The sequence below is a fragment of the Lepisosteus platostomus genome, chromosome 7, assembly GCF_059453375.1.
Source record: "Lepisosteus platostomus isolate fLepPlt1 chromosome 7, fLepPlt1.hap1, whole genome shotgun sequence".
NCBI classification, from domain to species: Eukaryota; Metazoa; Chordata; class Actinopteri; order Semionotiformes; family Lepisosteidae; genus Lepisosteus; species Lepisosteus platostomus.
This window is the reverse complement of record NC_142617.1, coordinates 62056188-62081745: the sequence shown is the minus strand read 5'-3', so window position 1 is coordinate 62081745 and position 25558 is coordinate 62056188. Positions and strand designations below refer to the sequence as shown.

Sequence of the window (25558 nt, the reverse complement as noted above, 5' to 3'; positions counted from 1 at the left end):
TAAATATTTTAGGGTATTTAATAAAGTACACTTTGTCAGTGAAATATCTAACAAAATAGTGGTTCTACATTAGAGTTCACTGTGCCAGTTCTTTTTGTATCCTTGGCTGAGCCACCATGGTGATAGAAATGTTTGGGTTTTTCTGAAAATTAGGACCATCTTCTCCACTTGAAAAACTTACTTGAGCTGCCTGGTAGGTATTTCTTTATTCCCTTCTACGTGGTTAGTATGACCTGGAAAAAAAATTATGAATGAGAGACACCTGTAGTATTAATAAACTGAAACACAGGGAACCAAATGCAAAGAACATCAGATAGAGCATCAGTCATAAAGCTAATAAGGGAAATTCGTTCCACTTCACAAAAAGTGCAGCCCACTCAAAGTCATGCAGGTAATGTTAATGGAGGGACTTTAATAAAACATTAATGTTCAGAGTATTGATTCATAGTAGTCACTATATATCTTATAGTGGTGTCACTGTAAAACCTCTGCTATAAATTTCTGATCTTGTTTTATTCAAAACTAGTATCAGTAGGTCAATATGTTGGATATTTTGCCATTTATCAGTAAATCTGGTCTTGTGATACATGAGCTACCAATGGAAGAGTAGGTAACAAACTTGCAAAATACTGTATATCCAAATGCAATTCACTCTATCCCATAGGTATACACTATATGTGGAATATACAGTATATGTACTTTAAATAAAGACTTGTATATCTCTTTGTGTTGCTGATTCAGATAATCGGATGATGGAATTTTCCTTCAGTTCTGTGCAAACACATCCTCTTCTCCTTTTTTTTTAAATTTACATCTAAAACTATTACATCACTGAGACAAAAAGATCATTCTGTGCTGAATTTGTGCCTCTGCAGGCTTATATTCATTTCCCAAGAACAATTTAATAGTACCCTACAGTGCAGTCATGTTTCTAAATAGCATTGTACAATCACCATAATTAGTGCTCATAAGTGCATGGTGCATCAGAAAGACCAGGCTTGTTGCAAAGCTCTAAGTATGTCTGCACATATAACGTACATGTTTGGGAATAAGTGAGTGGCCTGCATGTTAAATCATTTATAGTAGAAAAATAAAAATAAAAACGCCACACGCAAGAGCTGTCTTGGTGTTCCACAGAGGCTGATCTCTGTGGTTGATAGTGTGAAGGGCTGTGGTTACACATGAAATGCAGCTTTTATGAAAAGACCTTTTTATTATGCTTTCTCAAGGCATGTGGTAACTTTAGGATAGAGGTTATACTGTTTTCCACAACTCTAATAAGATAGTTAAGGTACCCTGCTGTAAATACTTTTATAGCAGGGGGAAAAGCGAATGCAATGTGATCAATAGCATGGGCGTAATTCCTCAGTTTGAACTCCATAATACGTGTTTTACAATGTACAATAGAGGAAGATTCAGAATGCTTCTGTCCTGCAAGCAGAATCAATTGATTGAAGATCCCTTCTACACACAATTGCTGACTGGGTTTCTACATCACAATCCCTGGTTTCTGCTGGGCCAGAACAAGAAAGTAATGATGACGGTTAACAACAGAAAACAATAAAAGCTGTAACTCTCTTACTCACATAGAAAAAAAAGAAGCAAACATGCGGAGTTGCTTTGACTGATTTTTTTCCCCAGACATTCATTCACCTTACATTTGTATGCCAGCAGAATGAACCTAAACATCAGTGGATCTAAATTATTATTTTTTAGTTAAAACCACACAATAGAGGTTAAGGTGGGTATATCTCCTTTAACAATAAAAAAGTGAGTCAGCGAAGCGAGAGCTTTAGCACAGACATATTTTTGCTCGTAGTTTTTTTTGCTCAAAAACTAAGATTGTTGCACACACTAAGACTTGTTTTGAGCATCAGTATTTTTCCAAATGAATAGATTTGACATTCATTGGACTGCATGTCAAATCCTTAATCATACAAATTGCAGGGCACAAACCGCAGGCTTTACAATGGGAAGATTTTATTGTTATTGTTTCTTTGTCTAAATATGGCAACGGTCTTCATGACAAAGATAGTAATTATATCTAAACATGGACTGTTCTATGTTTATTAAGAATTAACCATGATTGCATTTTTGCATTTTGGTAACATCTGAAGTGTGACAATCGTGCTACTTGCTGAATCGAGGAGATTAATTTACTGAATCACTGTTCTACTTTAGGGTGTGTATACTTAAGCTTGATTTGACCTTTTACGTGTGTACATGTGTACAACACCAAGAGAAAAAAGCTACTCTGGTACAGTAAGAAACACCAATATTGTTTTTCCCTTTCGGTAACAACGAAACAGGAGATACATTTTTTTAAAAAAATTAAAAGGCTAAAAGGGAGTTTTCTTTTCAAAGAGGTGCAGGCTTCTAATCATACTAGAAGTTGCAATCTCTTTACAAAAACAAAAGAGCCTAAACATGTAATTGATTCCCCCATTTTTGCATTTCATGGAAAAAATAATTAAACACATATGGATAGATCTGTAAAGGACTTCTAACCATACTTGCAGGTCTCAGCCTTTTTAGAGGCCTCACTTTAAGTAGAATCCACTTCTGAACTGAAGACTAAAACCCTGGAACACTGAAGCACACTACAGCTACAGTATGTGAAAACTATTCGTATTACGTGTGCAGTGTATGCTAGCCATTTAATGCTAATGCATCTTATTGCAAACTGCAGGCCTCAAGGCTATGCAAAATAAAGGTTAGCTGCTTTTAAAGCCAAATGTCCCACAGTTCTCAGATATGTCCCTTACATGGCAAATATAAGAAAACAGAAATACATTACTAGTATTTGTTATATAAATCTCTTTAGTTATACATGTAGCTTTTTCACTACTCCAGTTTTAAATTTTTTATGTATTAATAACGGAAAATAACGAGTTGCATTTCCACCTCAATGTTTAAAAGAGGCTGCACAATGGAGCGATGATTATTAGTATGACTGAATGAAGTACAAAGTAATTCACTGAAAAAAAAAATAAATAAAGCTTTTTCATAACTCAGCTTGATGAGTAGTAGGTTTTGTTACAAATGTTTGAAACTATCGAGAACATAAATAGTCATAACTTAAAACACTTCTTTTACAAAGCTCCTTTTTTCAAGGTTATTTTCTTCAAACAGCCCTGCAGTTAAAATAACCTACCAAAATGACAACTGTGTCCATAAGAAAAAGAGCAAAATATTGCTTTGCGGCATTTTGTGAAAATAATATAAAAATAATTTCTATATTACAATTTAACCTTGGCTTGTAAATTCCCAATGTAATCACATTCTCTAGTCCACAAACAAAACACACAAACAACTCTCTTTTTTGTAACAATAAACTAATCTTTTTTTCTTTTTTTGCTATTTACATCGGTACCTAATGTGCAAATTAATAATTTAAAGTAGTGTAAAAGTCTCAAATTAATATAAAATAACATTTTACACTTCTAAGGGTGAGAGTCCATGAAACTGTTACATACAAACGAGGAAGAAAGTTGCAGTATGTTCAGTAAAAATATGAAAGAGAACTAAGAGACAGTCACAGCTTTGACCAGGGACATTTAGTCACGTTCAATGTGATATTTGAGTACATACAAATCTATAAATGGCTGTCTAAAATGAATGTTTATTATCTATTTGGAGTATATCTTACTGTATTTAAAAATAATAAAGAAAACAGTCCTAAAGACAGATAAAAATCAAACTATTATTTTTCTTGTTAATAAAGCACACTTCATGACAGTAGCTTTGTAATATATTTTACAACCAATATTTAACAGGTGAACCTCCATATCAACTAAAAAAAAACAGGATTCCTGTCTACTGCCAAAAATATTTTATACTGAAAGTTTCAATAAGCTTTGTTTTTAGTGCTATTTTTCTGTTTACAGATATTTGCACATAATACTGAAAATGTAAGCACATTATAATTACACATAGCAACTGCTTGTGTTATTGGTACAGTACATTTTCAGCTCTTCCTTTCTGAATTAAACTCACATTCATTTTCACACTCAGCTGGATCTGCTGTGTGCGAGTTTAAATGTGCCTTTTCATTTGTCCTCTTCATCTCTTGCACGTCACATTGCCGTCTTCTTCGGGAATTTTGGTGAAGGTGCACAAGATTTTCTCAAATTTAGATACATTAAAAATGTTCTGAAAGCATTTTGAGTTACTGCTGTATACCTGAGAACAATGGCATAGCTGTATTTAAAAATTACTTTTTATTGTTTTTGGCACATTGGTTTTATGTCAGAATTTATGTGTGTAAGCAGTAACCATTTTAATATAAAGAACACTAGCTTTGGGTGAGGAAAGAAGAGGGGAAAAAGCCCTCTGTAAATGTACATAAGTCTTTAATCTAAAACGGCAAAACTAGCATTTTGCATACAACTGCATCTGACTACAGTTGTACAGCCTACAATAAGCTACTTTAAAGTTGTGTGTTGTGTCTCAATTTCTGGAAGTTTTTAGCTTCAAGCAACCAGACGTCATATCAAGAAACAAAAAATGTTGGGGCCTGTAGTTGTGGCAGCTGAAGCCTGTAAGGTGCTACAAAAATGAAAGAAAAAAGCTTTGAAGTTAGACATTATTTGTGCAAGGACATAAGGGAGGGATTATGTGAACACTTCTGACACTAAAGCAATTATTGCTTTTAGATGTATAATTCTTCCTAGACGTGAATATAACAGCAAATGCCTTTGAACAAACTATTCTATACAAACTATTTATAAATTAATCTATTCTTTACAAACTTGCAGATAAAAGTCATAAAGCATTTGACTGTTTCTAATTCACACTAAAAGGGAACTCACAAAGCTCCTCATACTCACTGTTGAAGCCATTCACTTCTGTACATATGCTTTAGTTACAGCAGAAATAACTTATTTTTAAAGTGGTACCCTGCAGTATGACCGTTTCTGTAGGTACCACAGCGCCTCTGTGCCCGTTTGATAAAAGTATTTCATTTTCTTTATTTTTCATACAGGTTTGAAATCTAATTAAATCTAATTAAAAGCAGAAAATAGAAATTCAAACCAGACCTATAATGTTACTCAGGAAGGCCCTGGCCAAAGCTGTAAACTGAGTTTCAGTTCTACCTTCTTCATTATCAAGTAACTGTGTCCTTCGATACTGGGGGAAAGGTAACAGGAGTAAAAGGAACTGTTCTTAAATAGAGTAGGAAATTTGTTATGGTCTACTTCTGCCATTATTTTTTATTATTCTTAGAGCACAAAGGGATATGTTTCCATTTTCTAACAGAATTTCTGTGGCTAGCATTAACCAGCTGGTTATACCAGCTGGCGTGTGCTAGGGGCTATCCAGGTCTGTGCGTCTTTCCTTCCTTTTCCCTACGTTTCAGCTCCTCTTTGTAGCAATACGAGCAGTAGTTCTCTGTCTCTGGCCGGCCATAGAAAGAACAGTTCTCCTTCTTGCACCGGTCTTGCTGGAGTGTGTAAAGCGGGCACCCCGTGCTGCGGCCTTTGGTTTTGTCATGGCTTAGCCAGGCCTGGGGGGAATCGGCGTCGGCAAATTCAAGGCAATCCCGGACGTCGTTGGCATCGAAACCGTTGGTGTAGGTGTGTGACTTGTGTTCCCCAGGCATGGCGTAAGAGAGGGACTCGACTGTGTTCACTGTACGGATCCCCGACATGCGGGCGGGGCTGTAGCTTTGAGAGGACAGCGAGCGGTTCTGCTGCGGGTAAGTAGCGCAGGTCTTTAGAGTGCCTACAATAGGTTTGTAGGTGTCGTCCTGGAAGCTGGACGACTGCACGTTGACATCTCGTAGGTGAATGACGCTTTGCCTCTGGATAGGTGGTGTATGGCTGTAGTGGGCTGATACCGGGATGGGCCCGGATTTTTTAGCACCATTGCTGGGGGAGGAGAAGGGGGCCGGTGTCGGGCTGTGCCTCTCCTGCAGCTTCAAAACCAGCTGGGAGGTATGGCTTTGGTGCAAAACCGGAGAGCAGCCCTCCCGAGGCGAGGTGTCTGTTTTTTCTCTCTGGAAGGTGGCCTCTTGCTCCGGCTTCTTAGCATCGGACCCGTTGACAGCAGGCTTCTTTTCCGACTCTTTCCTCTTCTGCTCTTGCTCCGCGCTGAACCGCTCCTGGGCGTTCGTCAGGTAGAAACTGATCATCTCCTCGTGGAACTGGTGGCGGTGGCTGGTCAGGAGGAGGCCGGCGAAAATGAACTTGCGTTCTCCCTGCATGGCTGCTCTGAGGATGTTGAGGCTCAGCTTGACATCAGTGCTGTACTTCCAGTGGTCCGACACCTTCTCGTACGGGGGCTTCGACGAGCTGTTGCGCTTCTCCACGGGAGACGCCCCCGAAGGCCTCTCTGTAGGGGACGGGCTGGTGGTCTTTTCAGATGAAGACGTGCTGGCCGACTGTCCAGATTCCTCTTTGCTCCCTTTGCGGGATTTCGATTCCTTCTTCTTGCTCTTCTCCCCGCTTTCCCCGTTCCTGCCATTGCCGGAGTTGGATTTGCTGATTTTGCCATGGACCAGCCCCCCCAGACCCCCCATGTTCTTTTTCAGCTTGATGCCCAGGGTTTTGCTAAGGCTTCCGAGTTTGTTGGCAACCGAGTCGGTCCGGTTCTTGTCCTTCTCCTTGCGCTGCTTGTCCTTCTCCTTCTCCTTGCTGGGTTTGCCGTTGTTGACGTTGGAGTTGCTGCAGACGGACTCGCGGTCGGAGTCCAAGGAGTCAGCTAGTGACTGCACGTCCTCTCCCGCTGAGGCTGTGGGTGACTCTGGCTGAGCGAGGGGAGCCTTTGGGATGAGCAGAAATAAAAAGGACATGAGCATCTCATCGGGTATGCTGGGAGATCTCCCTCGAGTGTCTCCTAACCAAGGGTCTCTTCTGCCCAAACATTTTTTTTTATTTTCCACATTTATCTTTTTCAGTAAGGATGACTGGCTGCAAGGGGGAATTCACCAGCATCAGTTTTAACAAATATTTGTCTTTAGTGAGTGCTTCTCAAGCTCGTTATTTACTGTAATTACTCAACATGTTTGACTCTGACCTCCTAGAAAATTCTAGAGAAGGATGTTTCAACACCCTTACTTTTTATTTTAAGTCACAGATGTTACTTGGGCTAAGAAGCAAAGATTTAATAAATATGGTTAATGTAAAACCCCAAAAACTAAATAACTAAAAACAGTAAAAAATAAGTTTAAAAATTCAGATTAAAAATATGTTATAACATTAATGGTGCATTTTATCTAAAAGAAACTGAAGTAGTACTTTTAATGAGATATATTCTTCAGGTCACAAAATAAAAAAAAAAAAGAAGTACCCTTGTTTCTGAAGGAATTCGAATCCATGTTACATTCATGTAGTTGTGCAGGAGGTTTAGTTTTGCTTCCAAAGACAGGATAAGACTGAAGAGAAACATATATGTTATTCGCCATTGCTGTATCACTTCCACAAATTTGTTTTTCTATTTCTTGTCAAATGTTATGATAGTGATCCTTGAATTGATATTTATAAAACCTTTACTACATTACAAAGGGGTTGTAAGATGTTTGAGCAATGGCAGATGCCAAATTTAAAACCAAATTATTAAAACCTAAATAACCCATGTCTATACAGAATACATTTTCAACAGGTAAAAGTGAATGTACTTAGAATGACATTAGCATGTGTGCCAGCTGATGATTATGAGTCTGCATGAAGGGGCTACAGGTGGCCTTCTGAAGACCGTTAGGAGAAGAGTGAATGCCACACTGTCTTGAGAGCACTCCCAGGCAACGCAGAAAGTACCTAAGAGTCTCAAGTGAGCGTGACCGAATCTGAATTAACGTTATTGGCCAGCTATGTTTGTTTTAACTAGATATCTGATAAGCATTTCTGCATCAGCCTTTCAAAAACAAATTGGACATCAAGATGAAGTGCTAAACTAGATCTTCTGAAAATGAATACCTTATTTCCATAGAGGGCTGTTTCTTCCCCCCCCCCATGCACAAAGAAACAAGGCATTGGCAGTTTTTATTACAAGCATGGCATGCGGGACTATTTCATTTGGGCTGTTTTGAATTTATACCTCCCAAGTACATTTCTTAAATCTCCATCTCCTGGCTGCCACACAGTACAAGAGCTTTCCGACACAAAAAAAAGAAATGTTTTCCCGTGTGTATTTGTTCGACATTCTAAGTCATTGACTGAAAAAAACTCTGGCTGGATGCAGTGTGGCGTGGTGATTTCTCTGTGCAGACCTGCGGGCGATCGGCTGACTCACTTGGCTAGCTTTGCGTTATCGTTATCATCCTTCTCCCACTCCCAGTCCCTCCCTGGGTCCACTGCGAAGTGAAGAGGCAGCAGCTTGTGTTCGGAGTCAGTCAGTGGGATAACCGCTGGAAACAAACAAAGGAGAGGGGGGTTGCAGCTTAAACCGAGAGAACACAAAAAGAGGGTGGTGGTAGGCCTTTAGTTAATTCCCTATGCCCAACTCCAGAGGCCCCAGCTCAAAAAAGGCTGTTTAAGTGCTCTCCTAACTAGAACTGGCAGAGAGGATCCAAAGAGAAAATCCAGTTAAAGGACGCTGTTTGTGCTGACATTATTACATGCTGAGGTGGCACGATTTCAGCACAAAACCATGAAAAAATATTTTTTTGGGTTGCACAGCTGAAGTGTTGCAAGTATTAATGTTTTAGGTTCACCCGAGCTGAGGTGTGGAAGTGGCAGTAATAAACACTATCCTGAGGGTAACAGACTTCCTTTTTTTCTTTAGTGCAAAGTCTATACTGTGTGGAAGGAAAAAAAAATGTTTCACCTTTAGGAAACAAAACACAAACCAGACATGAAGGCTTTGGTTGCTTTGAAAGTTTAGGTATGGGCCTTTTTCACCAATTACATGTACTGATCACAGGAAGCTGTTTTTCATATCTGAAAACCGTAGTGACACTGACAAATGTTGTACGTTGCAAAGGAACAAGTAATAGGTTTATTCCACGCTGAAAAGAGAAGAATATTCTTACTTTGTTTAGTAGAGAGTCAATACTGAAGACCAAACAGTAGCTGTTACGCTGGTCTCTCAACACACACAAGGAACTGTGTGCCAATAAGCCAAACTGGTGTGTCATACAAGTGTGACTACCTATATGCGACAAGGGGTAAACTGTCACAGAGCATTTGTAAAGACAGGCAGAATAACCTCAGTTATTAGACAAATATACTTATAAAATGAAGCACATGAAATGAATATGCTATTAGGCGAATGAGAAATTGCACAAAGAAGGCATGTTTTACCTCCTAGTTCCATGTGATAAACTGAAGACACGCTCTGGCTTATTTGCTAGAACTAGAAAGATACAGTTAAGACAGAAGAAGATGTCTCACTGAAGTCCACAACCACAAGGTTTTGTTCCAATTTTAAGAGAAGATGTCTCACTGAAGTCCACAACCAGAAGGTTTTGTTTCCAATTTTAAGAGCGGTGCAAGTGCACATTGTAGATTAGTTCCGATCTTTTACAAGAACATCTTGCACAACACCTACATGATTTGTAAATAACATCACTGCAGTAAGAGTGAGGCCTGCCAATTCTGCGAAGGTCCAAACCGAACTGCAGTAAGAGCTATGGCTTATTTATGAGCAATTGCAGATTCACAGGATTGGTCTACACTTAATGACCTTTACAGGCAGAGAAAGCATAAACAGAGGAATTAATATTGTCCTACACATTGAGTAAAAATGTGCACTAGGTGTGTAATTATAACAAACAGATTTACAGCAGTCTGTGCACGTTGGCTGAGGAAGCAGCCTGATTTGCTTCTTTCTGCCAGAAAGAAGAGTTATAAATCAAAATTTATTTTCAAGGCAGCAAGGAATGTTTTGCTTCAACATTGATTGCATCCTACATAACTAACACAACATAAAAAGCTAGCTTGATTATATTTTTAGCACATGAGTATGCATATGTGTCCTACACTAAAAGAATCCTTACTGTACCTGCTTCCCCAGTTAAAGGAGGTTATCCCTGTATATCCTAGACATGTTTTTTTCATGACTTCTCTTTCAGGTTTTTCCACAATGGTTCAATGACCGAGAAATCAGTGGAATGGAAACAATCAAATCAAATTTTGGCAAACCTGTTCATTGTACCAAGCACGCACAAATTTAATTGTTTATCATTTGCTGCACTGCATTTAAATAATTGGGAGTACTAAAGACAACTATGAAGTGTACTTTATTAACTGAAACATCCACCACTCAGAAAGGGGAGGTCAGGTTCAGTGACAGCAAAATGTTCTTACAGTGCAACAATTCAATGCTCAGTTCTGCTTCACAACTCAGCTGAAAAATAAAAAGATTAAAGAAAACTGATTTCTGCATTTAGTTCCAGATACTACTATTCAAGCAGTTCCAAAAGATATCTACATCCTGTATGTAGTCAGTCTGGCTCGGCTGAAGGCATGTCCAGAAATGACATTATAAAATCTCCATTTGGATAGTGACATCACAGACCTAACAGAAATTTGAAGAGCCTGCCAGGTTTTTTTTTCCTGTGAGGTATTTGGACGGCTATCTGAAATGCCAAGGAGATGCTGATAATAAAGGAGAAAGGATACCTCGGGAACTGATAAAGAGAATCAAGATTGATGCTTGTGCAGTCTTGCACAGCATGTTTCATTTAGTTACTACATGTTCATTTTACTTTCATAATAAACAAAGAAGATGCTCTATCAGTTATGGTGGCCAAACGCAATCAAACCTCCTGACTAGAGTCAAAACAAATGTCACTGTAATTTAATATACTTTGTACACATAGTAGAAAATAAAATAGGCATGAAAATAACATTAAAAACTCCACAACCCTTAACTGGGACATACAGACCTATTTTAGCAGGTCTTCCAGAGGCGAATGAAGGTCTAGTTTCCATCTGAAATGGTTTGAAATAGCAACCAAATGCTGTGCTATGAAGCAGACAAAAAATAAACAAGGAACTTTTGTAAATCTCTGTAAATTTGCCCTCAAGCTTGGCTGTGGCCTCCTTGTACAAATTACAAGTATTTACCTGTACAGAAAATAATGTTTAGATGTTTTAGATGTTTTCATTTTTTTTATAACAGCTCATACAGTATGTCCCATTGGTATAGGAACACGTGGTAACAACAGTTTTCAAGTTGGTCAATTACACAATTACACACTGCCCTCTGGTGGACATTAGCAAAAAAGCACTAGCACAAAACTTTCCTAACCTTGCATCTACCCAGTAAAAATACCAGTTTGATTATGTTTGCTATTGTTGTTGATTATATTGGTTAAAAACAAGATGTCCAGTTAAAATTGGAAGTAGATGAGAAAATGTGAAGAAAACAGGACTGTTACAATAGAAATGACATATCACATAACATATCATATAACATGGGAGTACAATTTTGGGTGTCACATGTTTTGCCACCTTGATGTGTGTTTAATGCTTGAACAACAACTCCTGTGAAAAAAAGCACAGGTAGATAAAATCATCTCTTGTACAATTGTGGTTTTCTTGAAAAGGCATCATGGTCAACAGCATGCAGAAACTGTGTGAAGTTTTCATACAGGTTCCTAAAAATGCCTTTGTAAAAACTGACACAGGTGCTGACCACTGAGTCCCGTCAGAGGACTACGTTCTTGTCATCTAGAAACATGCACATGCTCATCAGTGAAGTCAGAGGTGATTTAGTCTGAAAATGATGGCTTATTGAGATCTTCCTCTCCATTCCTCTGACACAGGTGTGGACAGCTGTAGGACTCCCCAGCGTGGCTTTGAAGACCAAACCAGGCTACTTGTCAAGTCACATTTGTGAGGCATCACCCGAATGCTGTCCTCATTCAGAGGTGAACCACTTTCTCCTCTCCTGCCACTGTAAATATGCTGCGGCGTGTTGTCCTCATGCTGATCTTTATGACCAGCTCCTGCAAAAATGGTACAGTATAATCCTCCAGGCCAGGGGTTCCTACTCCTGGTCCGGGTGATCCACACACCTGCTGGTTGTTGCTCCAGCCGAGCCCTCAGTTCCATAAATCAAACCCTTCATTGACTTAATAATAATGAAACGAAATTGAATGGCTTGTTTCCAGCTTTAACCACCGTATTGTGTTACTGAAATAAAATCCCAAACTTGTGACTAGAAACAATGTGCAAATATTCATTTGAAGCAGCCTCTTAATTCCAGAAAGGCTTCAATTATCTCATGAAGGTGGGATGGGATGAAAATCAGCAAGCTTGTGGGTCACCAGGACCAGGACTGGGAACCACTGACCCAGGCAATAAGATTTGGGTTAGTATGAGTTCTTTGTCACAGTATACTCCGAACTGTGGCCATCTTGTTCCGTTTCATCACAAGGGTCATAGAACCTTCATACATGAGTGGTCACTGGTCCATTATTAGCATGCATTTAAGCTCGTACCAGATCAGTCCAGAAGGTGGCAACAAAGACAAGCTAACCATCTTTACTAACGTCTGTATGATATCATGCCACAAGTCAAGTCCTTCCCTTTTTAAGACAATGCATTGTCATCTTACTTTCAAAATACGTTCTGCTTGGTGGGATGAAAGTTTAGCTTAGAGACAAATGCCTTCTTGTTTCATCTTGGAGTTCAGCAAATAAGGTAACGTTAGCCGTACCATTCTGCCACTTGAAGTAGTTGTCGCTGGCAAGCCATAGAAAAAGTCTAATGCTGAAATCACAAACTCTGCTGTGATACTGTATCTTATAATATTTATTTTGAAAGTCTATAAATGGAAGCTAAAGCTGTTGCTTTACTTGGATTTAACAAGACTTCACATTAAGCAGGTGCAACTGAATGTGTGACTTTTTCATGTTGCTCTAAATAAACCTTTGGGAAATAATGTGGGCGAACGTTGTGCTTAGCATAATGTGGAAGTGGTGATCATGGATTTAAAATAGGTCTTTTACTGGTGTGAGAGTTGGCTGATGCCAATGTAAATCAGAGGATCTTTCTAATACTGGAAGTAAACCTAAATATATCCTCATACGTTTACACAGGCTGGTTTTGCTCATACTTATTGCACATCAGCAGCCAAACCAGCCATATAAAAACCACAACTCCTGGCCTTCCTTCAGGAGGGAGCTGCAATGCAGGTACAGTGCAAGTACATCTCAACTCATACAGCCATTTCTCAACTGACAGAAGCTATTAAAATAGGTCAACTGTTCCATGTGAGAATATTCCTAGCACGTGTTTCAGTAAGTCTCAAGCTACATTTCACAAAGCATTTAATCTCCATTCTTGGAAAAAAAAAGACTTCAAGCCTAACACCTGTGGGTTTTTTTATCAGGTATGATTTTTACAGAAAATCAGCTATCAGGTATCAGTTTTACAGAAAATCTGACACACCTTGTTTTTCTCCCACTAAATTTAAAAACCTATCAGGGATTTTTTTTTTTAATTCAAGTTGGCAAAAGCTTACAGTCTCACAGTTTACAGAAGGCCCAGTGACAACACTGTCACCCATTTAAAGCTGCATCTGGAGTCAGAGACAAAGCCCTTGAAGCTCACTGTAGCATTCGGCCTGCTGCGCAGCTGCAGATGTGTTCTGCTCTGGCTGCCACGGTCTGCACTGCTCTAATTATTAGCAGTCACAGCATGGAATGCCCCCACCCCCCCCAGCAGGAGGTCAAGACATCTTGGCACAGAGGGAAAGCAGGGTGGCAGCCAAGCTTTGTAATCAGCCTGCTCTCTCACAGAGCTCAAGCCACACAGCCCAAACAGACTCCACTTTATTAGTACTTAGGCATTACATCTCCTCCCAAAGTCTCTCCATTCACTGCAAATGAAGAGCCTAACCTCAGCTTCTACAGATCTTATACAGAAGAGCTTGCATATTCGTTATGCCCTGATTTTAAAAATATCATTAGGCTCTACAGTGACTACAAACATACAGTAGACAAGTGCTAAAACTGTAAATTCTATTTATTATTGCGTACACAAAGGAAGGCACTCATAAGCAATTTATATATCAGACAGTACATAAAAGCACTGCCAAGGACAGTTCATTCTATACATACGTGTTCCTAAAAATGCCTCAATAAAAACTGAAACAGGCACTGACCACTATGCAATAAAAAGCTGGGTGTTTCTTTCTGGTACCATGTCTAGAAATCCTCTTTCTTCCTCATTCTTTGAACTATAGTAACTATACATACAACATTTAGCCAGCAGCCATATCACTCTGCAACTCACAACTGGCAACCCACTGAAGCTCAGCAGGTGTGAGCCTGGTCTGTACCTGGATGAGAGCCCTCTTGGGAAAACTAAGGCTGCTGCTGGAAGAGGGGTTAGTGGTGCCAGCAGGGGGCGCTCACCCTGCAGTCCACGTGGGTCCTAATGCCCCAGTGTAGTGACGGGGACAGGATACTGCAAACAGGGCCGCCCTTCGGATGAGACGTAAAACCGAGGTCCTGATTCTCCGTGGTCATTAAAAATCCCAGGGCGTTTCTCGAGAGTAGGGGTGTAACCCCAGCGTCCTGGCCAAATTTCCCATTGGCCCTTACCAATCATGGCCTCCTAATAATCCCCCTCTATGAACTGGCTTCATTACTCTGCTCTCCTTCCCCCCTGGGATCTGATGTGTGGGGAGCGTTCTGGCGCACTATGGCTGCCGTCACATCATCCAGGTGGTGGAGGGGAGTCCCCATTACCTGTAAAACACTTTGAGTGGAGTGTCCAGAAAAAGCACTATATAAGTGTAAGCAATTATTATTATTATACAAAGCCATATTCAACACAAAAATTGCATAGGCAATCGTTCCCTCCTATATTCAAGGATTGTATTTACCGTGAACCAGAGAATTCCCTTTTCCATTTTCATACCTTGTTTCCCTGTTGGAAACAGGCTATTATTGATTAGTCCTGTATTTGCTGCAGTACCATACGCTGCTCTAAGAGAGACAACGACAACACTCAGGTCCCATCTGATGCGTGTGTGGCCAAGCCACTGACATTCCAGAGTGCTTAGCTAACGGTGTACCCCCTCCAGGAAGACCTTAGATTCGAACTGGCAGCCTTGAGTTTGCAATCTGCCCTCTAATCAGAGGGATTTTTCATGAAGTGAGCGCTCAGTAATAAGCTGAACATACCCTCAACCCTGATCCTGGCCAATCAACTGTGTCTGGCAAGGCAGACTAGAGCTGTCAACACTGCCACAGGCCGGGATAAACTATTTTTCCAAAGGCAGGATAAGTCAACTAGGATACCAGGAAGTGTAAAGCAGGCTGCACCAATGACATCCTTTTGAAAATCACAATTCCAGTTCAGCAGAGCACTCGGCAGGGGGTGTCTATTTCTCTTCATGAATGTTTCTCGCTGTAGTCAGGAAAGGGAAAATAGCAGACAAAGGCTTTCTTCCACTCAGTCTAAAACAGTGTTTTACTTCAGGAAATGAAGAAGACTAATAGTGTTTACTCTAAAATGCCAACTCAACAGGACCATCATGCTGAAGTAACCCATCATAAACACAGTTTTATCACCATGCAGGTTAGTATAAACTAGCTCACTTGACCATATTACATCTGTTAGACTTCATTTCACTAAACCTGTCTTCAGGTTTGACTTTTGGTTTTGATATAACGCCACCAATACATTTTAGTCATATGGAGCACCTTTCTATTATTAGTATCTTCAGAGGTGAAAGTACCTGTGCATAACTATTCGTCATCAAAATGATGAAATACGCATGACAATTATAATTATGTGAAACAAACTATATCAGATAGTGAACGTACATTGTAATTAAACCTTCAAATATTCAGACTTTACTTGAAGAGAGAATTTAACACAAAATTAATCAACGGGTTAGGATCTTTGCAGGATGTTTAAATTCCTTGCACCACGTAGGGAAGTCATTGTCCCCTTCCCAAACCAGTTCAATATCATGGAACACACTTTTCTGTACAGTATTTGCCCAAAGTCAAATCCTCTTCCAGTCCTTTTTTGTTCGCAGTATTTCTGCATTAACCCCCTTCAGATTCTTTTCGAGATTTAACCAGGGGGGATAACCAATACCTGGCTATCGATTCTTTATTAGTCTTACATTTTTAAGCACGCATTTAAAAAATCCAGAAGTGATCAAAGCAGACTCAAATGCCATACCAACTTCCAAATAATCTGTTCCTTAAATATATCTTTCTATCTTTAATAATTCATTATATGCAATTAGATATTTCGTTCGTTAGACCAGGGACATTAATCTTGGTTGACACTACTCTCTAGCTCATTTAATGGCACAGCATCCACCTTCTCACTTGCTGAAGACTAGTGAGCTGTAACCATATCCCTCCTGGAATTTGCCCTGGGTGATGTTCAACTTTACTGTATTTCATACTGTAGATCAAAAACATATTTTGTAATACTGGGTTGGGCTGCTCAGTACAGTAAGCCCTGGAATTTGGAGGGCGTACGATATGATACACCTGAAGAAGGCTCCACAGCTGAAACGTTGTTTTCTCTCTTCTCTTTTCAGCATGGAATAAACCTGTTACTTGTTCCATTTGATATGATATGCAGCTCTGAAGGTGCTCTCTGAGCTTGAGTGCTGAGTTCTACTGTACCAACCAAGGCAAAAGATGCTGTTAAACCACAATCAGTTATTTTTAATGTCATCTGCTGTGCCCAGGCTCCTGCCCTTGAGACCTTAGAATTCCAGGTTTTTGCCTCGTTTCAGACAACGTGAATAGATTGACTTTCAGCTCCTCCAATTACCTTGCTCTCGCTGCTGGTCTTTCTGCTCCATAGACACCAGCGCTGAGAAGTGTGCTTGGTCATAGGCCAGGACCAGTGGGGAGCAGTGACAGCGATTTGGAGGGACTTCCAGCGGTAAATAAATTCCCCCGAATGGAATAGGGGCGAATGCTGCAAAGTCACAGAAATGCAAAATCAGTTATAAAATCTTTCCATGCAAAGCAGATGTACAAATTCATAATTTTGTAATCCGTTTTTCCTCTACTATATATGGTAATGAATGCAAGAAGGAATCAGATGTTCTTATCTTTCTCCCTTAATTATTTTTAATCTTGGCTTTCCCAGTTCTAATCTTTTGCTTACTTAACTTTCAGTATGCATGACAAGGAAGTGACTTTAAGAAAACGCAGAATGTTACAGAAGCCTTCCTTCCATAGATCAAGAAGCCGATTCAATCACAAGCTCTAACTGGAGTTCGTTAATCTCCAAGTTAGTCGTTTAAAAAGGAGGAGGTTCTGGGCATGTTTTTGCCAAAAAAAACCTAAAGGACAGGATTCGGTTGCTGTCTCCTGACAGAGGTATTTCTCAACATATGTTTCTTGGAAATCATCTCACACAATGAGGAAACCTTTCGGACGTATTGCTCATGTAAGGATGACTGTGAGCATGAGTTTTTACAGGACTCGTTGAAAAAGTCAGGGCCTTGCCTTCGCCTCCAGAATCTCTCAGCATTGTGTCTGCCACCACCACGATGGGCCGCCGAAGGACATGAGCCAACACAAACACATGGAACTCCTCCAGGCTTTCATACACAGGATCCTCTGCATTGTCCACGCTGTGGAACACAGAAAACTGTTAGAACCACTCGAAAAGGCTTCCAAGCCAAATTAACTGGACATTCTGTGCCTTTTCACAGAGATGGCTCAAGCAGTCCAGAGTTTACAATTGCCCTCTGATTACCTCAGTTGCTACTAAAGCTCCTCATTGAGGTTGATTTCAAAGAGCGGTTTGTAAAGCGGGGATATTTTATACTGATGCAGCTGCATTAATCATAACCTTGCAATAGGACCAACATGTACTTTGTCCTTTAAAGCCACATTTGTGTGTTTTAACTCTTGCCACTCTTGAACACCAGGCACACCAGCCATGTACACCCTGATTAATAGACTTTCTGTTAATGTGCTTCCACCTAAGGTTAATTAAGAATTATTTTAAAGCAGAGATTCCTCTATTCCCATATTAATATGCCTGTCACATACAGTACAAAGGGAAGAAATGCTGTGCTGCCATTCCCTTAAACTTTCTCAATGAGACGTCTGTTGCATGCTTGTACCCCAACAGGCACATTAAATGGTTTCCCCATTTCATTTTTAATAAAACGACATATGTAAAGCTAAACAAATCAAGATTTCTCCAAGTTCTTTAACAGCAGGGTTTCCTGGAAGATAATGTTGAGTACTGTGTTCAATTTTTAAAAAGTAATGAGACCGAGGGGAAGATAAGCAACATTTACAGAGTTCAGTGGCGTTTCCAGCATTATAACCAGTGACACCCGTAGTTCTGAAGTATTAAAAATCTGTAACGCCAAAACCTGAAATACTAAACATATTCTTCTATCGTGACAAGCCTTTCTTTATGTTTTTCTTTTTTCCTCTTGAAGTGTACAGACCCATCTGTCTTCTGAGGCTTATACAGTCCTTATTGCCACTTACAGGCAAGGTAATCACCAGAGAGCACGCGGTGTGAAATGAATGAGTTGTCCTCAGGAGCTGCTGCTGAGACTCCTGCCCTGAAACCTTCCAGACTGCAGCAGTGAACCCATGAGAGCAATGAGCCCTGCACACTGCACCCTTAACGCACATTTAAAGAGGGAGAAAAACACCAGTATCCACAAGCAGGCAGCCTACAGATGCAGACAGATGACTAGCCAGAAGCAAACCTTCAGCCATGCGATCCTTCTTTCTGCTCTTCGTTTTTCCTAACTGCTCCCTTACACTGGGGTAAGGCAAAGCGTCAATTGTGACAAAACTCAAACCTCTCTATGTTACATTTGAATACAGCTATAATGTGTACTGCATTCTTCTTGTGCTTTCAAATCGTAGCCATGCTTTCTGAGAGTTAGTGGATTAATACATTTATATAAATAAAATTAATATGAGTTGCATCTACCAGTGAAATGAACTCAGTAAAATAAGTAAGTAAAAACCACACTTAACAAGAAAGACAGCTATTTGGCAGCAAGCTTCTTTTCAGGGGTTGATATGAAACCACAGATGTTTATGTAATGTGAGGCTTACGTGTAATACAGCCTTGCTTTTAAATGCTGCTATTTGGATTGTGGCTGTAACGCTCCATCTCAGATTGGCCTAGAAGCAACCAAAATCAACATGAGCTCGTTCATGCAGGCTAAAGTCTTGAAAGTTTGTTCCCTCAGTTTTACAGGCCACAATTAAAAACTTTCAATTTTTGCCCTTAATCATGTATAAGATAAGCAGAGATCATAAGCCGCTTTTGGATAGCTACATGAAAATATATTTTCTAATACCTCTGAGATGTGAAATGATCTACTCCCTGACATATTATTTTATTTTTTATGCATATTCAGCTCTGTTGCACCTACTGTAATTTAACTGGAGCAGTGGCTAAGTGCCACAACCAATTCACAGTTTATCTGGCAATATGGCGGAGATGTTCTGGGGAGAAAAGAAAGACTGGTCTTGTATGGGTGTTTATACTGTAAAGATGTATATATAGGTACAGAAGTACAGCATTTAATGAAGAACGGTGTTTGAGTTGACTGCAGTAAATTAAACATCTCTAGTTGAAAATTTCAGTGAGATTCATGTTCATTTGTCTCTCATGTCACACTTATAAGTACAAGACGCATCTTCTATCCCCCTAATCAACTGACCTTCTTACTGTATGTTATTAATCTTTTGGTCTGACTTTCAGCAAATTATTGGTATATTTTTGTTTTTAATGAGAAATGGTTTAATATTTTAAATTAACCCAGCACTAACGAACAAGACAATGTTGTCCTACACAGACAGATGTGACAATGTTTCACTAACCACATTTGTAAAAAGATAACAGTAATGAAAAATGTCTAGAGGTCACAGGAAAAGCACATTTGTCTTAAATGACACCCACACAAGAACCCAGCTGAACAAGAAAGATAAGTGCAGCTGTGAAGTGTCGTAGGGCCTTATTCTCTTATAGTACACCCGGTTATTTTTACTTCACTGTTTCCCTATCTACACTATGCTTTTAACTTTCCTCACAAAAATTGATTCAGATCCAAAGAGACAAAAATAGACACAAGACCAGCTTCCGACATTCCTACAGAGAGACCAGGATGCTATAGCATGCTTTTAACATTTGAAGGTACATTTTTTTTTTCAATTATGCTAAAAAGGGTAAAATGAAGCAATTCCACCACAATACTACAGTTTTGTTTTTAGAGTGCTCATTTAATGCAGTGGTTTAATTTGGACTTTTATTTGGACAAAGCAAAATGAGGGTCTTTCATACCATCCAACATATGGCATTAACAGGATACAGAATACTGTTCTGCTGTCAATTAAATTTCACTGTAAAGCCTTTGCAATTTTACAAAAACATGGAACTTAAAAAAACACATTTGCAAGAAGCCAGAGTATCAGCTCCACCATAATGTTTTTTTGGCACATCAATGAATATATTCATCACTTTATTAATATTTGTGGGAAAAATAATTCTAAAGATCCCAAAGAATGACTCTTACATAAACATTTAGTGTTGAACTAACCTACATCTTTGAAATGATGTCGGACTGTTTAAATGATGAGTTGAAAACAACACCTTTAACTCAATACCAGCAGATTTCAAACAAGTCAGATATCTAATGGAAATCTGATACAAGAACAACTTCTCAAAATGTAAAAGGAATTAGACCAGAAGAGTGCTCTAAATATAAGAGATTTCCATTGAGTGCTAAGACTTTTTAAATAAAAGCAGCCACTGAAAAATATTTTAGTATTTCACAAGTAAAGTACTGTATATCTCTGAACCTAAAAATATGTGGTACAGTATATGGCAAAATGAAAAATATATATTGTATGTTTGTAATCAAGAAGGTTAAATATATCAGCATGTAGGGCAAGGTTGTTATTTCCTGCCTGGGGTGGGAAACAGAAAGGTGATGAGATTTTCTACACAAGATGCTTGTGAAGTTTCCTTTAAAGGAGTTCATGAAAAGATTAACTTTCCTTTGAAGCATTTCCTGTTATGTGTTCCATACACTGTGCAGGTTAATACTATATTCAGAATCCTATTAATAACAGTAGACTAAGAAAAGGGAAAATAACCCAAAACTCTACTAGCAATATGTTCAATATTGACGCTCACATACTTGAAGAATATAAAGAAAATTCAGCCAATAGCCGTTTACAGGTAAACCTTTAAAATGTGTGTTCTATTTGTGAATGTACACAAGGAACAGGGTTTATGATGTGTATCTTGTGAAAGGAAGGGCCCACTATTGGCATGCAAGTTGCAGTTGATGGCTTACGCCTTATGAAGCATTCAGAATCATTTGGGAAATATTCCTTTCCTCCACTAAAAATTCCACTTTGGTCTTCATCGTTTTAGCTTTGAACAGCTCTCTCCACAGAAAGAAACCTACAGTAGGTTCTCAGATGGACGGTCTTGTGCTGCACCTTCCTTGTAATGAATTAACAAGTCTGGAAAGGTCAGAGCTTTTAATTGTGCTCCCCAAATCCTACGCCGAAACTCTTAATCTCTCTTGACCTTTAATAAATGTAGTAATATGTCTACATCAAGAAGTATTTACCAAACCTGTGATGTTAGCATGAATTTTTTCCCTCCGCCAATGCACCCTCTTTGACAGTTCAGCTGAAAAAAGTCATTAATCAAATGCACGTTCTGAAAGGTCTGATTGTCTCAGCAACCGGAGGCCTGTAATGACCGTCAATCACTGGGTGGTTTCAGTCTGTGTGCCTTTTCCCTGTACAATCCTTTTTTTATTTTTCCCTCGTTCACATCTTTACCAATTTTGCTACCTGAAAACCACCCACAGATTCAATTCAGCCTTCTTCCTGTGTTTTAAGTTTAAGATTAATTAAAAAACCATGTAACATTTCCTCAAGTGCTACCACAACTTCAAAGCATGCATTATTGCTTCCTTTAACTATTGGCATATGCTCATTCACGCCTGTTACACCTCTACTGAACTATGCAGTTTCCCCTCATTAACATGGCTAGGTAAAGCACTTGAGATGGTGCTCACAAGGGCTGTATTCAAAGAGTCAAAGCTTTGAGGGTGTACTAGGTATTTACAAAGTATCGGGCAGACCATAAAATGGAATAGTAACCTTATTTAAGTACGGTAAACCCTTGCTATACGAGCAACTGCTACACGGTTTCGTTTATAAGAGAGGTAGTAATTCCTACCTGCTTTTTCATTTAACAAGCAGACTTGAACTCCTACGAACTGGGCTCTCATAAAGTATTGCTGAGATTCTTCTATTCTCACATCTTCCCGGATGAAGAATTTACTTTTTATTTTGTATTAACTTTGTTTTTGTTTTTTAAACGCTAGTGTGTGTTAATAGCATACAGTACAGGACAGCACTAATATTTATGCATTTGATAACCACTGTAACAGTGTAATTGCTGTACCATGCTGTAAATGAGCAGGAATGTTGTTGTTACTTATTGTTTATACAGTACATCTATTAATTGGCTACTGACGTCAAGCATGTCACTTGAATAACTGCCCAGGAATGTTTTTGTTTTCATATTTAGGTACCGTTCTGTGCTGTATTAAGGTGAAGTTTGTGAAGTCGCTTGTAATACGAGAAATAACGGGAAATTTAATTTTACGTTAGATTTTGTGTCAATTTACGAGCAGTTAATTCTCGAATAATGACGGATTACGGTATTTAAAAAAAACAAAACTTGAATGTTTCACTCATTGTATATACAGTACATATCTTGTAAAGGTAAAGGGTCGGAAAACAATTTGAAACGAACTGAATTAGCTTAAAAATAAAACAAAATGTCTACCAATTCAAACCTGTATTTAGAAATGCGTTCCCAGCCCCGGGAGGTCAAAGGGCACTCCTGGCCGCCGCTGCTGCCGCGCTCGCGGGCCGTGTCGAAAGGCGGGAAACCGAGAGCGACCGGAGCGCTGGGTCACGGTCACACTCACCCTCCGCTGGTGTTGCCGCTCTTGCCGAAGTGTGTCCGAGGCTCGCTGGAGGCCAGCTTCAAGAGCTCGCTCCACTCCCGCTCCCACTCCTCTTCCGTGTAAACCAGGCCCGACTGCAAAGAGAAAACAGCAGCATGCCTTCCCGTTTAAAAACCCCAATAACAACAACAACACAAAAACCGCAGCTGGGTCTTCGCACACTGAAGACATCAGAAGGAAGTCTTCCGGGGGGCCAGAACGTCTAACGTGCTCGCAAAAACAAAAAGATGGCAAGACGAGGAAAAAAACAAACAAACAAACAAACGACTCAAACCCAACATCGGCACTGTTAATTGCACTTACATTTTGAAGTTTTTGTTATTGTATAAAAAACCGAGACTTTGGTCTCCGTTTTTATCCTTTTCTATGCGATGTTCTGTGAAAACCTTAAAGCCAAGCTCAATACATCTGAAGCACAGAAATATTCTCAAAGACTGTTGTACTTTGTGCAGGATGTTGGTTTTTAATAGTGGAAATACAGGATTGATAAACTCTTTGTGCAACCATGAGCAGACATTTTATTAAATTCAGCTGATGTAAATATAAATGTGAAGATGCACTAAACCTTATTAAATGGAGGCTCCAGGAAAAGTAAGAAACAAGCTATTGAACCATTATGTAGAAGCCAATATGCCTGCCACTGTTTTCACTGCTCTGGACATGTTGGAGCAACTCAGCTGAGTTCATTACGGAAAGAGCTCATGTCAGTATCCACTGCTGGTCTTTAAAAGCAGCTAGACTAATTTTTTAGATGCACTGTTGTTGTGAGGACCTTTCACTTGTGGCAGTACAAATCCCAAAGGAACTACAGCCAGTCTAAATAAATCACCTTTTCTACTGCACAGCCATCCTCCTCAATCAGATAAAAGGACATTAGGTTTAAGGAGGCAAAGATATTCCCTTTTAAGATAAAACCTGAATGAATTCTTATTTTTCATTACAGACTGTTAATGTCTTTTATAAAGTTTAAAATTAAAACAAGTTTAAGTACTATCATAATTGCAAATACCAATTTGGAGTTGATTGAATAGGATAGTAGCATAAAAAGTGTTAAAGGTGCAGTCATTCATTTTAAAGGAAAAAATGTGTTTAGTCCTTTGCGGTGAAGTGTTTACAGGGGACTTTATCCGAATTTGCCAGGCATTTCCATTATTTTAAAACAGGTTTAGACTTATTAAAAAAAGGGAAACTTTAGTGAAGTCATCATGTTTAGCAAAGAATACTGTGCAAAATAAAAAAGCAATATAATACTGCTGCAATGTAATATGTAAGATAATAGATAAAAAAAAATCTAATATACTGTATATTGGATACTGCTGCTACTTATTAAAATAACAGGGCACTAGCAAGGTTTCTGTACTGGTGCACAAATGATATTGTTTTCAAATACAGTACATAAAATCGGTTAAAAACACAACAATACGTACAAAAGAGGCCCATTTAGCTGGTTTGGGTGCAGTCTGATCTGAGGACCCTATCCAGACATCTCTCGAAGGAATCCACAGACTCAGCTCCACCACCCTCGCTGTTTTCAGCATCACTGACTATATTCATCACTTCAGTAATACTTGGCGGAAGAAGTCTAAAGATCCTCACACTGCGCTGCTTTGCCATTCCGAAGCAAAGGGAGCACATTCTGCTCTTCCTGTGTTTTGTAAGGACAGTAGTGGAATTTGCGGTTGAGGCTCTGGACTCATAAATGGAAATTTGTCAGTGCAGGTCCCGAGGGGGCCATCGCTGTTATGCTCTTGGCCTGGGGACTTCAGTAAAATCCCCAGCTGCCGAAATGGATTCAGATGTTAAGTTGCTCTGGATAAAAAGGGTCAGCCAAACAAATTGATTAAAATCTTCTTTAGGAAGCCCCCCGGGGGGCTGTTTCATACAGGACAACGTGAGCTCCAGTTCGGTGGGGAGGCTGCCTTACACACCAACCTCCTTATTTTGCTGTGTCTGCTGCCATCGCCAGCGCCTCTTCAGGGCCTCTCTCTCTGCTCCGCTCTTCATCATGGCGTAGAGGGATTTCCTCAACACCAAGTCCCTGTCGTGGAACCCCCACATCCCTGAAACACAGAAAGCCTCTTTGACACTCTAAATAATGCACCAGCGCCCAGGAGGGCCTCCCGGACCGAACCCGGAGCCGAAGACTGTCTTGCAGAGCATGGGAGTTGTGATGAAACTCCCTCAGAAGAAACAGTTGAATCAGTGATACTCCGAGTAATTCATTCCAGTCGCCTTGCTTTTTCTTCCATACAGCTCCATCTTCCTTGTTGCTTTTATAGTGAAGCCAGGGAGTGTTTCTTTATCCTCACATTGTGGGCAACGGTGTATTGAGGTTTAGTTTTAAAATATAATTCAGTCTCTTCAGAATTTTTTTTCAACAGAAACAATGAAAGCCTTGTCTTTCCTCTTTTATTTCCCAAACACTGAATTTATATGTGGGATAATCTTCTAGTTATTACACTTCATCATCACACAATCAAAACAATTTCATATTTGGTTCGCGCCTTATTATTATTAGACTTTATTGTATAGTGAAATACATTTTTAACAGTAACAAAAATGTGATTCTGAATATAACATACCTAAAGAAAGTTTCAATACCCCATGTTTTCTACCAAAATAATTT

General features: G+C 39.4%; 1 protein-coding gene across 7 annotated transcripts in view; it reads right to left on the bottom strand.

Moving 5' to 3' along the window:
* Positions 1–1963: 1963 nt before the first annotated feature.
* otud7a (OTU deubiquitinase 7A) overlaps positions 1964–25558 on the bottom strand; it is a 107576-nt gene continuing 83981 nt past the window's right edge. For all 7 annotated transcript variants that reach the window (XM_088641610.1, XM_088641609.1, XM_088641608.1 and 4 more), the window contains 7 exons: positions 24865–24992; positions 22894–23006; positions 17390–17517; positions 16704–16853; positions 8233–8347; positions 7291–7375; positions 1964–6763 (listed from right to left, as the gene is read on the bottom strand). In XM_088641610.1, the coding sequence (XP_088497736.1) occupies positions 5315–6763; positions 7291–7375; positions 8233–8347; positions 16704–16853; positions 17390–17517; positions 22894–23006; positions 24865–24992 (2168 nt within the window). In that variant the 3' untranslated portion in view covers positions 1964–5314. The remainder of the gene's footprint in view (positions 6764–7290; positions 7376–8232; positions 8348–16703; positions 16854–17389; positions 17518–22893; positions 23007–24864; positions 24993–25558) is intronic.